A 15,390-nucleotide genomic window follows, 5' to 3' on the forward strand; every position below is an offset into this window, starting at 1 on the left:
AACACCTGGGGTCTTTCTCTCCAGCGAAGGGATCCGCAGATGTGGCCGAGTGAACCGAAAGGAAATGAGCACTAGCATCTACCGCCCAGAGATGCCGGGATCCTGACAGAGCCTCTAGTGCTGTTCTGCACATGACAAATTGTTTCTCATTCCTGACAGCATGCTCGCTGGCTGCAGCGGTCTATATCCTGCATCTACCACACTAAACAGACATCAAGACAGCCAAGCCTACAAAAACTTCTCAATAGGCAGAGATCCCAACCTACAGTTCTGGGTGAAACTTACAAAGAACATACAGAGTGACATAAACATGATGATAACCAACCTCTGCTGTAGACTAATAACAAATCCCTAATAAAAACCATGTCTCTAACCTTAATAGTATACTATAGTTACTGATAAAAGGTAGCTTTGACCACTGCAAATGCTTTACTTGTGTATTAATTACAGACTGTTTATTATATGTTTTTAAATTGTATGTTCGCAACCCCTTGACTACAATTCTGACCCAATTCTGAAGTAAGGGTTTGCAGCAGATCCATTGTACAATGATGCAGACACAACAGCTCATTGTTCCCTACTGCCTGAAGGCCCTGTCCTGCAGCAGCGCAGACAATAAAAAGCAAGTAATGAAAGCAAGGCAGCGAAAAGCAAAACTTCATTATTTATGAAGCAAATATTTTGCAGGCGAAGCAAAATGTGCTCTAGAAGAAGAAGGGTAAGCTCAAAACGAAACTAGACTTGGGAAACCCAAACAACTGGCCTCATCTGAATGACCTTAAAAATCAATAATAAATTATAACATTTCTTATGATTGACACATTTAATCAGTTTACTGGTAACTAGGAGCTGTAAAGCTAATATTGCTAGCATCCTTCCAAGATGTGTGACAATGACGACTGTGCAGGACACACAAAGATCAATGTGCAGAATTCTGATTTTTAATTTCCATTCACTTTTCATTTGTGCCCTTCCAATTTGGAATCCTTGACTATTAATCCACTTGGGCTTTACTGCTACATCACCCATCTCAGCAACATAATGACTGTGCAGGCTTTCTCCTGAAACATCCAGCATGTTTCACACTGCAGGAGAGTTTGCATCTAGTGATGGAAGTTGTTCATGGGAGTCCCTGTTGTAAATCTCACCAAATGGGCGTCTTCACTAGCTAAGCCACCTAGGTTCCACTTCCCTTATTGTTTTTAAACAAGATACCAACAGATAACAGAGCAGGCCACATGATATTTTCTTCTACTCAGATGTAAAAAAACATTAATCTTAAATGAACATGTGGAGCATTCTCGCATCACTTGAGAATAACAATACCACTATACCACAGCTTCAGGACACATCCTGTACAATATATGATGCTTTATACTATACAACAGGTGTGTGGCAGTCGAAAGTACATCTGTCATTCATCACCTGGATTTGTTTGGATAAATTCTGGGCAATGACCCAACACAATTTGGATTTTTTTTTTGCCGAAATTTTGCTAAAACAAATTTTTGTCTTTAAACAATTAAAACAAGACAGAAATCATTCATTTGTCTGACCATGCAAGAGTAATTTCTACTAGATTCTTATATTTTACTGAACAACAGCCCTACTATGCAGCAGAACAGGTGAGGACAGGAGAAACTTCAGTATGGGTCTTAATTCAGCTGAATGAAGGGGAAACAGATCAGAATTTAGACAGTACACCAGAGTTTTACACCCCACAGTGGTCTAACACTCCTATGCTCTCAGTGTAAATGTGTCTTTAATGACCCAGAGGTTGAGCACCTCCTACAACACAGGTGTCCCCCTGCACCTTACTGGGGCATTCTGGTCAGGACGGAAGAACAACACCTACCGGTCCACTAACACCACCTAGAGCAGCAAGCTGGTTTACCTAGAGGTCTCCCATTGCAGTCCTGCCCAGGCCCAGCCCTCTGTCACTCGGAGACCTGGCCAGGCCCAGCCCTCTGTCACTCGGAAACCTGGCCAGGCCCAGCCCTCTGTCACTCGGAGTCCTGCCCAGGCCCAGCCCTCTGTCACTCGGAGTCCTGCCCAGGCCCAGCCTTCTGTCACTCGGAGTCCTGCCCAGGCCCAGCCCTCTGTCACTCGGAGTCCTGGCCAGGCCCAGCCCTCTGTCACTCGGAGACCTGGCCAGGCCCAGCCCTCTGTCACTCGGAGACCTGGCCAGGCCCAGCCCTCTGTCACTCGGAGACCTGGCCAGGCCCAGCCCTCTGTCACTCGGAGTCCTGCCCAGGCCCAGCCCTCTGTCACTCGGAGTCCTGGCCAGGCCCAGCCCTCTGTCACTCGGAGTCCTGCCCAGGCCCAGCCCTCTGTCACTCGGAGTCCTGCCCAGGCCCAGCCCTCTGTCACTCGGAGTCCTGCCCAGGCCCAGCCCTCTGTCGTTCGGAGACCCGCCCAGGTCAGGGTAGGAGAAGGCAGCAACAGGTGATCTACCTGGTCGCAAATCCTCAAGTGCACTAATCTAGGAAACCCGTTAAGCCCACTTAAAACAAACTTTACCATCCATCCTTCTAGCTCCATTCAAAGTTACTAACCCAAATAAAATCAGGAAAGCACATTAAAACCGTGCTTTCATCAAAAACGTAGAATCCAGAATATGTTTTTGATGTGGGTTGCACAATGGCACGGTGGCTAACGGCCGGTTAGAGGCCCTAGCCTGCGCCCGCTGCTTGCTGGGATAGGCTCCAGCCCCCCCACAGCCCTGTCCCAGATAAAGCAGTTAGAGGATGGGTGGATGGAACAGCGGCCATGCACATTCCAACATGGTATTAAATATGAAAAAACAAACTGGGTTATAATTATATATTATTATGAGTCACTCCAGTGTAAGTTCCAAAACGTTGGCATGTGTGGTACCACAATTTGACAAACAACTGAAACAATTCCGCCATGCTTTCCTCCCAAAGATAATAATGAAACATTTTTCATAATGTCAACATTTTGATGACAGGACCAGTTCAGAAGAAAACAAATTGTCAGCATTTTGAATGAGTTAACGTATGTTAATAGGCATCACTTTTCTGCCTTGAAAGTATTAAGGTGATGTGATTTTTTCAGATAAGGCCTATGCTATAGTTTTATGTGCTTCGTGTTGAACTTGTGTAGCGGTTCCTCTCCTGTCTCCTCATGCTGCAGAGATTTCCTTCTTTAGTTGGACTCTATTAGTCGTCCACATGACATACAACATGCTCCCGCACCTTAGCTCAGTTCCCAACCCCCTGGTGGCCACTGGACTGTCTTGTCACGCCCCCGATCCAGCTCGTCCTGCCCCACCCCCTCGTGGGGTCTCCCAGTGATGAGCCGTTCCCCAGCTCGTCTGCTCAATCCAACCGGAGCTGACTTCATCTGCAGAGAGGAGCAATGCTCGAGATGTTACCACCTCTTTCAGCCTGCAGCTTGTTAAACATGATGCACGTTCATGCCGAATATCATTGCAATTTAGCCCAGGGGTCTTCATGCGAGTTGCCAATCTAGACTACTGTCAATCGGTACGCCAGTACATCACAGTGCACACACCCATGCAGTATTTCACACGATCATAAGAGGGGCAATTTAGAGACACCAACTGATTTAGACCACACGTTTATAGGCTCAGCTGGAAGAAAATCAAGCTGTAAAAAGACTGTGCTGACAAATCAAAGGGCATATGGACACTTTCGGTATTCAAAGTGATCCAGAAAAGCTGCTCAGCTGCCAAACAAGCTCCACTGCCCATGAAAGACGCGAGAGGTTCTCACGCTAGCAAATGTACACTCTGCAAGCTTCAGTTCGGCTCAGCTCCTGTTACTGTGCGCTGCTGCTGCACTCTCTGAGATTAGGAACCGTGAACAGTAAGCATCAATAACAATGTAATATACAACATTCCAAGAAATGCAGACAATGTCACTTACATAGTGAGCTTTCATGTGGTTTAGTGGTAAGTATGAAGATATGGCAGCCACTCTCTGGATTAAACCCTTCTGGCCAGAAGAATGAGCTATTCTGAACCCTGGAGGGAATCAGGAGACAACTGGAGGGATGCTAAAGTAACCAGAGTTAAGAAGGATGTTAACACCCAATAAAGGGTGACTGAGGAGCCAGAGCCTATCCCAGCACGCAAAGGGTGCAAGTCAGGATCCACCCTGGATGGGACACCAGTCCACTGCAGTCCATTGCAGCACACACAGGCACAGACACTCACACCAGGGCCAATTAACCTACGAGTGTGTCTTCGGACTGTGGGAGGAAACCCACATGAACACAGGGAGTACATACACACCCCATGTCGACAGCAGTCTGGGTCCAGAACTGAGCCCAGGGCCCCAGCTCTGCTAGACAGCAATGCTGAGCACTATGCCACCATGCCGAACTGGATGTTTCATACTGGAGCAGGAAAGGAACAGTCAGCAGCCCACAGCAGGATAAATCAGTATTTTCCTTAGTCGTGTAACTTTTCATGGCAAAGACGGAGGCTCCAGAAATGTGAGCTCTGGCTCTTCGCCAGGGGAGTTTGCAGAGATCAGGGGCTGAGACTGAGTCAGTGGCTACCAGGCTTCCGAGCGTTGATAAGAGCACCATCACCCCCAAAACCCTCAGATTCTGCAAGCCATAAAAGCCAATGTAAAGCACACCAGAGGCACTTCAAAAATGTTTCACTGACCCTTCCTAGAACAAAACAGACTTCAGCAACTCCGCCTGCCAAACAAGCTTTTTTTATATAGATGAGATAGATCTGCAAGGAAAAACAATGCAATCCACTATTCTGAATGTTGAAAGAAGGACTGAAAAAAAACAAAGCGCTGGAACTACACGCACTCTTTGCTAGAACAATTGTGTAATGACACACTGTAAGATAATACCGAACAAACTGTACTAAGTATTGAACTTGGGGAGTCTAGGTTTACGGTGGATAACAGATTTTGTGTTTTGTCACTTAAGTTTTACCATGTTTTTACGAAGTTTTAGGAAAACATGGAGATAGTTTAACAAAAATTGACAAATGAATGAAGCCCAGGTGATGGGCCCCCCTCCTGAGCTTGTAAAACCGTATATTAGGATGAGTGTTAAGTACAGGCGTGGTAATAATCTTGCAGGTCCATGAGAAATTATTGTCTGCTAAAGGTAATATTATGAACAAAAAGGCAGACTGAAATAGAAGAGGAGAGAATTACAGGCTTGAACAGCTAACGCAATAGCTTGACATAAAACCAGATGAACTTGAGAAGGAAATAACAGCTCATTTCAATTGGCAATTCATAAAAGAATAGCTGTGTGGTAGTTCTATATAAGTCTTGTAAGAAACCAAAACACAGAGCTAATACCTCTAACAGCATAGAAAGAAAACATGAATAGGCTGTCTATCCATCCATTCATTTTCTAACTGCTTTATGCAACCCAAAGTCATGGCCAGATCCCATTCCAGCAAGCAGTGAGCGCAAGGCAGGACACACCCTGGATGGGCCACCAGCCCCTCACAGAGTACACACCGATCCACAGTCTCACACTCACACACTCACACACTCACACCGGGGCCAGTTTTCCCCCACTTAACCTGGCAGTATGTCTTTGGACTGCTGGAGAAAGCCGGAGCACCCAGAGAAAACTCACGCAAACATGGGGAGAGCATACAAACGCCACGCGGACAGCACCCAGGTCCGGAATCGAACCCAGCGCCCTAGCGCTGCGAGGCAGCACTGCTGACCCCTGTGCCACTGTGCCAACCTACACTGTATATTTAAGCTCAAAATATATATTAACAACAATGAAAACACATGTGCAAGTCTCTCTATGAACTGTCTTCGACCATTTTTATTGTTACAAATTTAGGTTACACAGCATATGCATTTATAGTATGACTGCATCAGACCTTCTCAGTGATTAGCATAATGTATCCATCTGGAATGCCTAGCACTGGAACTTCAGCTGATAAGGCTGGACAGATTCTTGGCAATGGAAAATCGCCTCTAACTGCAATGAGATTGTCACACACCAAAATTAAAAGACACTCTTCATTCTACAACTTAAATTATGAAAGCAATCTATCCTCACAAAGCATATGAAATTACTATTAAATCTACAGAGAATTGTGGCAACAGCTAACAAAACTGCTTGCATTTACAGTCTAGCAAGACACGGTGAGAAAGGAAATCTCCTTTGTCCTGGAAATGCTCAGCAGATAATATCTTTAAGAAAGCAGAATGTAATAATTAAATAAAAATGTCATCATGCTTTGGGAAGATTAGCTGGAGTATACAGTAGGTCTGATGGAAAGACAACAGACATAACTCAGCCTGCTATCCATCCACCCATTTTCTAACCACTTTATCAATTAGACATAGACCTTAACCCAATAAGCAAGGGACACAAGGCAGAATACATCTTGGACGGGACACCAGTTCATCTTAAAGCACACACAGACACAAACATGCACAGAAGCCAACAAATCTGGACACAACCAACAATTGGACTTCTGCCCTCAGACCGACTGACTGGACTGAAAAGTCGGTATGACTTCCGTGAGCATTAGCACAGTTCCGGTAGTGTTAAGGTCTATACAGTACTCGATCAGCCCCTGCACAGACTGCTGTGGGATGTTCCACCCTCTTCCTGTGCTTCCTGTGTAGCCAGCTGGGAAAGACTGACTCATCAAGGATTTCTCTTGTTGGCAGCATTGGCAAATTGCTGCCAACTGTATTCTGCTTGAGGAGAGGAGAAAAGGCTGGCCACAGCTAGACCTTGACATTTTTCCTTAAAGTCCCTTTAGTTCGAGTACTGCGTGGTTGTGCATTGTCTGGCTCAAGGATTTTGTCCATGTATCCCTGATCAATAAGGTTTCCACCAACCCACCGGATGGCTCCACTAATGCAATAATCAAAGTAACGCTAAACATGACTCTCACGTCTTCCATCAGGTTTGCCAAAATACCTGTATTCATATGTAGGAAAAAACACTTCACTGCTCTTACTGCCACCAACAGAAAGTATCACCCCTGAGCAGCCTCCAAGCTTGCACCTTTCATTTTCATGCAGCCATTCCGCTGGTGCACGAGTTCTTTCTTGTGCTGTAGCCACTGAGGTGTGAAAAGGATTATTATGTAGATGATTTAGACAGCTGTGACAGTCTTGTTCCAGTATGGTGACCCTCTGCCTTCCAGAACGTAATCTGACAGTCACAAAACACTGAGCAACTTCTTTCATAGATAGAGGGCCTTTAATCATGTCTAGAGCAACTATGCATCCTTCATTATTATGTGGGTGAGCTTAGTCATATCATTTGCTATTCACGTATTAATTAAAATTGTGTCAATTTGAATATTATAAAAATGTAGGCAATTTGACAACTTAAATTCTAAACACTGAGAACCTGTTATTTTGATTTAATTAGCTATGACTTCATCCCAGGATTTTGTTACCCCAAGGAGCAATATTACTTGTACAATAAAAACACATCAGTGTAGATTTTCCCTTCTATTATTACAATACTGGTCTTACAGGAGACAGTGGTGCTCTTATCTTTACAATGCAATAAAGCAGAACTGTTTTTTAGACAACTGTTTTTTGGCTTCAAAGGAAAGGTAGAAAAAATGCTGAAGGACACATTACAACATTGAAATTCTCACCAGCTTCTCATGTTGAAACACCCCACTGTTTGCAGTCAAGTGCACAGTGAATTGCACAAGACTTGTGCAAAGACTCTCAGCTGCCCTTTATCGGACAGTCCTGTTTACTGGCACCTCCATTCAAACACCCAGAAGTCACAGGGTGGCAGGACAAGGCAAACGATCTACTCAAAACACCAGAGAAGCTGCCAACAATAGCCGCCTGCTATCTCCTGTTCTCCCCAAGATACTGTCTGCCCTGAGCAGGTATGGCAACCATTCAAAACATTCTCTGGCTTCACTTTCTATTTCTGTTTTGCTCAGGAAATCTGTGCTGCTTCTGAGGCCTGCTTAACCACAGGTACAGTATCAGCAAACACGCACTACGTTGTACAATAGTTTTTAAAAAGAAAGGATACCCAATAAGAGGATATACAGTGGCTGTCAGTTATGCTGCCTCAGAGCCCTGGGTTTAGGGATTGAGTCCAGACTGTGTGGAGTATGCTTGTTCTCCCAACATTTACTCTGGAGATTCCAGTTTCCTGCCATAATCCAAACCCATGCTCTCCAGTTTAAATAAATTACCCCCATAAGCCTACAGTATGTGTGTGCCCTGCAAAGGATCTTTATCCAGGTGTGAAGTCCAGCTCTTCACGGTTCAGGCACGGTCCAAAACACGCTCAAAATCTCAAGGGAAAAAATCCCCCCCACTTGTAGAACCACTGCTTTCTAGCTCATCAGGTGTACAGGAATCAGACCTTAGTGTGCACTTCTATAAACAGCAAGAAGGGATTACATGTTTTCTCAGCACGATCACCATGGAGTGTTTCCAGACGGATAATGTGGCTTAAATTCAGTACAACTTCCACAAGCATTCCAGATCTATTCAGTGGGTGTACAGAGATTAAAGTCTAATCCATTGTAGGGATTCTAGATTCCTAATCAAGATGGTGAATGGGTCCACTTGCAGAGAACGGGTGTTAAATTACCATAATTTCAAAAGAAAACTTGACCTAACAATCAAAGGTTGAGTGAAATTATGTCATTTCATTATGTCACAACCATTACACAGCCATTCAAAAGCACGGCAATTAGTTCAGCCGTTCACTTTCAACATCATGTCAAACAATGCCTCTTTTCAGGGCTATGAAAATTCAAAAATAGCGATGTGCAGGCACTCTCCACACCCATATCCACGCTTGACAGTCCACGCGGTGTCTCGGAGAAGCCTCACGTACTGCTCTGGACCGGACTGGGAGGGTGACGCACTGCTATTCAAGCCCACTGTGATTCTCAGGTTTCAAGAGCTACTGTGTTCTGTTAACTGGAGAAATTATTTAAGTCACTGCCCTCACATCTAAACCAAAGGTTAACGAGTTGAAACTGAATGTTACACGTGAAACTCTTCCTCTTGGAAGGTGTATTGATAATATCCTCTTCACAGTCGTGCTGAAACTCTTTGGCACATATTGCTTTGGATTATCCGATGAACCAGAGAGCGGAAGCTGAAACTGCATCGCTATTTATTATTACCAGTCCAGCTGGAAAGGAGGGCACAGAATTTATATTTACATACAGTACACAGCAAGGGGTGGTCGTGTATCTGTAATGACAACCCAGGGTTCTGGAAGTGTGCTGAGTGAAGGGGTGGGGGTGAGCTGGAGCAGTGAAGTGGGGGCTGTGCATGGGCACTGACTGGGAACAGTGGTGGTGGAGGGTACTGGGAGTGTCATGTTTTCTCTTGTGGGAAGGAAGAGCTTAGCATTTCCTTTGTTACAACAAATGGTCCCATTTATTCACAGACATGTTCCCTTTTTAAAACGCCTTTGAGGATGCTGCTCCCCTTTACTAAAAAACAAAGTACATGAACCAATCGAAATGCTGCCACCCCCCCAGACTGCCTTGATTTCACAGGGGAAAACCCTGTGCTGACTTTGCTCAAGCCTTGTGTTGTTTCCCTTTCCCCCCCCATGAGTAGTGCCTGTCTCGACAACAAGCTCCTCCTTCTGGCTGAGACGAGCATCATCTTGAGGGCGGCTCAGTGACACAGGGCAGCATCGCTGCCTCACAGCGCTGGCGCTTGGGGCTCCGTTCCAGACCTGGTTCTCCCCCTGCTCACATGCTCCAGTTTCCTCCCACAGTCCAAATACATACTGGTGGGTTAATTGGTGCGTGCGTGCGTGCCCGGCGATGTGCGTGCCCGGCGATGTGCGTGCCCGGCGATGTGCGTGCCCGGCGATGGACTGGCCCAGACACCCTTGTGCACAAAAAACAAACCAAGCACCCACCCATGTGAGAAGATGACTAATACAAATAGTGTGAAACTCATTTACATCTTTGATGTGTCCTTTTTGGAAGTTCCTAGTGGCAGGACTGTGGTTATTAAAGTCCTTTTACAGGACAACCTGCCACACAAGGAGCAGGAAAGTAACAGACACAAGGCTAATCCTCTATGCATGCAAAGCGAAAATGACAAAGCTTGCCTTAAGAGGGAGACAACAGTCCTCATCATGACAGCTCTAACTAAAAATTAACTTTTTAAAAACAAAATTGAATGTTCAGTTGCTGGCTTGTATGTGCGATGCATCATGAATCTAAAGAATGACGATTTCGGTCGGTGCATCCATCTGTCTAGCCCAGGAAAGAAAAGTTCATGTTCAGTTAACATACCTCTAGTGGCAAACAAGGAAGGATCTGCATCTAAAAACCTTCATGGTACAGCACGTTAGCTACAGCCCCTGTACCACGCAGGGAGAATGAAGGCCTGCAGGCGTGATGAGCCAACACACCCTGTCAGAGCCATTTGAATCCGTCACACAGTAGCTCACAATCTCTCATTATATTCCTGCTGGTCCTAGAAGTCAAAAGCTGAGAGAACATTAGTCAACCCATATCAAACCAGCCCCAGCCGCAACTCTCTGTGATAGTATCAGACATCCTGGTTAGACCCAGCTGCTGGTATAACCCAGACACAAACCAGTAACATGGTCATGGGTTCAGGGGTCTCAACCCGCTCTCTGAACTAACATCTTTACTGGCTGAGCCCGGGTCCGATTAATTATTCTGAGTGATGAACGGCAATGTTCAGTAACCACAGTAACCACCCCACGATAACTGAAATAGGTCCTGTAGGAAAACGCAGAGCGTCATCTGACAGGGCTTACGAACGGATAATCACATTGTTACCAACTGCAGATGAACTCAAAAGGTGCTGACAGAAATAACGTTAGGGGGCATATGACATCATGAGGACTTAACATTAAATTATTCATCATAATCTCAATGTCAATACACCAATAACACCGTATTATGGGCAAACAAAGGAATTCACTGGCTCTTTCACACGGTCTGGTAAACGGATCACATCAATCTCGTGGAAAGTATTCTCTACATTCTAAAGAGCACTTAAATTCTCTTTCCAACAACTGTTTACAGAATTCTAATAAGTACTCTACATAAACCACATGAATACATGTAAACTGCTCTCTGGACCAGATTGTTCAAGGTTAATTGTTTTTACTGGCATAAAGCCTGTTCACAGAAGTCCACAGCTTTAAAGTTAATAATAAAATAAATGATGAGCGCTGCTTCTTTTTCAGTGAAAGAAAGCCTTGTCACTGAGAATTGACCATTAAGAATCTAGTTTTGAGTCAAGAGGTTATATATTATGAGGACAGGGTGGTTAGACTTATGATGTAAGACAAAGAAATGAAAATATTAGAATGTGTTTCGTTAGCTTTTCCCTATGAGTAACCATTACATTTCTAAATCAATATGCATGACTGATACAATATAAACTGTCATGTTTATTTTGTAATAAATCCACCAATAGCATCAACTGCATCTGATATAAAATAATGAAACAAATGAAATCATTAAAAAAATGCATTTTGCACCCATGAACAACAGGTTATTTTGTGATGTGCAGTATCATTATGACTCGTTTTACTTGTGCTAGGATTTTTTGTGGAAAAAAATGAAATCACTGTTCCATAGATACTAGAATTGCAACTGAAGAACTGGCCTTTAAGATAAAGATAATTAAATTGTTAACTTCATTGGTCACTATATGAATGACTGTATCACTGTCAGCACAGAAAGGATAATTCACAGACTACGTATCTAATAAATTGTGGATTGAGCTTGTTCTGTTGGGTTTTAAAATTCTCATCCATTTTCCATCTTCTCCATGAACGGCTCAACTGCATTCTGGGAGCACAGGGCTGTCCTGTAGTGCTTGGAACGCTTCCTCTGTCAAACGCTGATCTTTCAGATCCCCCATGAAGGAAAATCCAAAACTCGTTTCTGAATCAGCCAGAAAGTTCACATTTCAGTTTTCTTGAGTTTTTCTCGAGAGTCATCCCTTGCGAATGATCCATCAAAATGCCATCATTTTTTCACGTAGAATAATTTTGCCACCTACACACCTATCCAGTTTCTAACTACTTCATCCAATTTAGGGCCACGGGGGAGCCGAAGTCTATTCCAGCAAGAGGCAGGCGCAAGGCAGGGTACACCCTGGACAGGACGCCAGTCCATCGCTGGGCAGATACCGATATTGACACAGTCACACACTCAAACCAGCATGTCTCTGGACTGTGGGAGGAAATTGGAGCACACAGAAGAAACGCATCACGAACAGGAGGAGATCATACAATCTCCAGGCAGGTCTGGAAGCGAACCCAGGGCCCCAGCGCTGTGAGGCAGCAATGCTGACCCCTGAGCCACTCTGCTGCTCTTTGCCACCTATCACACCTCCAACCAGAACTGACAAGATGCATCATCTCTCATGGGTAGAAGTAGTTCAGGTGGGGAGCTGCGTCAGCATGCGCAGGCTGCAAAGGAACAAGTAAAGGTTTATTCCATGCTGAAAAGAGAAGAAAGGAAACACAATGTTGTGTTTTCTTTCTTCTCTTTTCAGCATGGAATAAACGTATTACTTATCTCTCATTGGTGCCTAACACCCTGGATATAAACTGTACACATACAATAACTGAAAAGCTGAAATATAAAAACACTTTAATACATACAACAGGTATCGCATAATGCTTCAGCACACTGTGTGCACATTACAAGTCAGTCGTCCGGCTTTTTCTATGAGAGTGATGCCCCAATTGGTTTAATAAAGCTGTTATATTCAAGTCTGCATTTTATAGCACCATACTCTGGCTCTACCTAGATGAACTCCTTTGGTCTTTCCTGTTTCATCTCAAAGCATATTGCCAATCCATAACACCAACTTTTAAAACAGAAAACACAAAGCACATCTGAAACTCAGCTGCTCTGTGAAATGCACAAATGCACAAATTTACAAAAAGACATTCCCCTTGTCAGCCAAGCAAAACATTAACAGAACATTCGAGAAATAACTTTTAAATCAAATATCGTAAACCTGTTTAGAAGGAGGAAAAACTTTATGAACCCACTTCATTCGGTGAGGCACACAACATCAAGAACCAAAATTATATGCGCCAAGATTATTTGTATCACGGCTTAGTTTGAGGGTCTCATTTGAGATAAAGTCATCTAGGGTCAAGAATGTCAGATTGTTTCAAAGTTAACGTACATAGTTGCGGATATAATATTTCCATCAATTCGTTTCGATGCTTCAAAACAACCCATTTTCAACTCAATCAATACTATCTTATGAATTGATTAAATAGTACTGTATATAAATCGTTTTATGTTTAAAGTCACAAATAAAGCCCTATGTAAAATCCTTCGGTTTATGTTTTTGTGTCTTGTACTTTAGACTACAATTTACAAGGCAAACCCTTGTTCTAAACGTCCTGGTTGGTCCGCACAGGGTTGGAAAAGGCATATGTATGCTTGAGAGGGGTATAACCACGGCACTAGCAGAACTTAAAAATGCCCTTGAACCAGCTCCACGCATTTCAGCGAGCGATAGGCGAGAATGTAGTATCAAGCGCGTTATCCGTTGTGGACGTATGGTCACGTAATAACAATACTACTGATAATAAACAAGTCAGCGAGTTTGCGTCCCCCAAAAAACCTTTGTAGTATGAAAAGACTGTACGTCAGTTTAACCCTTTTTCCCCACAGCCCAAAGATCAAGACAGTGGACTCACACAGTGAAGTGGTAGACGAAGCACTTCCAGCCAGTTGGCCTCTCCAAAAAGTTGTAAACTCGTCCTTGAATGTTGGTCCGCGAAAACAGGGGGCGCTTGCAACTATATACGGACATCCTGGGGTCGAAACTCACCCCGGGGTGAGGGGGAACCGGGTGGGAGACATCCACAGCAATCTCGTCCTCCGGGTGACAGCCGGGGCCGGCTCGTCTGTTGTCGGGGCCGCTGCCGCTCTCCGGCTGTACCCCCGACTGCATGGGCTCATAGGACTGGGTGCCTACATTCTCGGACATCTCCAGCCCCGACGGCCGCCGGCTCGGTCCACCCTTCCTTGTGGCCGAGTTCCTCCTTCCAAAAACCCATGTGCTCCTCTTTTTAGAGGTAGGAGATGACATACCGGTTGAATGGAATTAACGACTCTGGTTGTCCAAAAGCAGTAGGTGACAGTACCCTTGGCGAAGTCCTTCTTAAGCGTCTATTTCTGTACAGGAAAAGTAGTGTCGTTAAAACCTCAGAATTCATCGCCTTTTCTTAGTACAACCTTACCCTCCAGAATGGGAACAGGCATAATAATAATAAATGACACTTTGCAAAGAAAATTTAAGTACTGCTTAATTTTTCGCGTAGAAGGTCGTGCGCAGTTGTGTTTAGTAGTTTTTTTTCCGATTTTAACATATAAAATGCATTAATAGCTAAATCTTTAATTTTCCATCACTAAATCAAAAAAATCAATCACCTTAATCGTGCTTGTTTAAATAAAACGAATTTCCAGTCAACGCACCGAAAACGGATATTCAAAGGCAAGAAGTATGGCTCAGTTTTCTCTAATTGAAAATAATCAGTCTCCCGGGCTTTGATGCGTCTCCGTTGGCAGTGAACGAAATAAAGCATGTTTGAAAAAGTAATGATAATTAGACTTTTGTTTTTAACTTACCGTTACATGTTAAGAGAGGTATCAAGTGGTTTGCTGCTTCATTGCAAAAAAAAAAAATCAGGGATAAAGAACAACCCTTTTAATCATAACACTTTTTACACAGTGCAATTTTTCTTACCGCATGTGTGTGTTTTAATTCAACCAAGGGCTGGGCTTCCTTTAACTAACGTAAATGGCCACTGAAAAGAAGTGGGCGTGGTCGGTACAGAACCACTTTATTTAAAGGTGTAAGCGTAAAATACAGCTTACCTGTACACTGAGGCAATACAGAGATTCAGGCTGGGCACAGTCAGTACCGTTCTCTTAAAGGTATCTAAAATGTGTTATGTTCTTAATATCGAAAATTCAAAACCGGCACAAATAACAGAAGGTATTTTGACAGAAAGTGGCTTTTATTACAACGTAGTGCAAGCTTATGTCCTGTGTTACAGTGCATTAGTATATAACCGTAAACGTGCAAAAAATAGTTGTAATTACAGTTTTGAAAGTGTGGCGCTACCCGGTACACTTGTATAACTTCTGTAAACTTTTTGGTGAATTGTTTCCACTTTGTTCACTTTCATCCTCTTGCTTAAACTGTAGGCAGCCTTCAAGGACAAAGCTGAAGCTGGAAACGGCTGGACTATATTTGCCAGAAAACTGAAACCACAAATGAGTATGTTTTCAGTACTATCTTAATGAAATATTAGCATCAGCCTTCGGACGTTTTATTTTTTGAACACTCAACAATAATGCTGTTGTCCTTATGTGCGAGACACCAACTACAGAGT

At 43.8% G+C, this 15,390-nt stretch overlaps 1 protein-coding gene across 1 annotated transcript in view; it reads right to left on the reverse strand.

The window, feature by feature from the left end:
- The window catches only part of kcnq1.1 (potassium voltage-gated channel, KQT-like subfamily, member 1.1), a 287,753-nt gene extending 273,027 nt beyond the window's left edge, over nucleotides 1–14,726 (reverse strand). The window contains exons 1-2 of the mRNA XM_088934931.1: nucleotides 14,621–14,726; nucleotides 13,687–14,167 (exon numbers count right to left, since the gene is read on the reverse strand). Coding sequence (XP_088791057.1) covers nucleotides 13,687–14,081 — 395 coding nt within the window. The 5' untranslated portion in view covers nucleotides 14,082–14,167; nucleotides 14,621–14,726. The remainder of the gene's footprint in view (nucleotides 1–13,686; nucleotides 14,168–14,620) is intronic.
- Nucleotides 14,727–15,390: the final 664 nt, after the last annotated feature.

The sequence above is a fragment of the Atractosteus spatula genome, chromosome 16 (assembly GCF_055471065.1).
Source record: "Atractosteus spatula isolate fAtrSpa1 chromosome 16, fAtrSpa1.hap1, whole genome shotgun sequence".
Lineage (NCBI taxonomy): Eukaryota > Metazoa > Chordata > Actinopteri > Semionotiformes > Lepisosteidae > Atractosteus > Atractosteus spatula.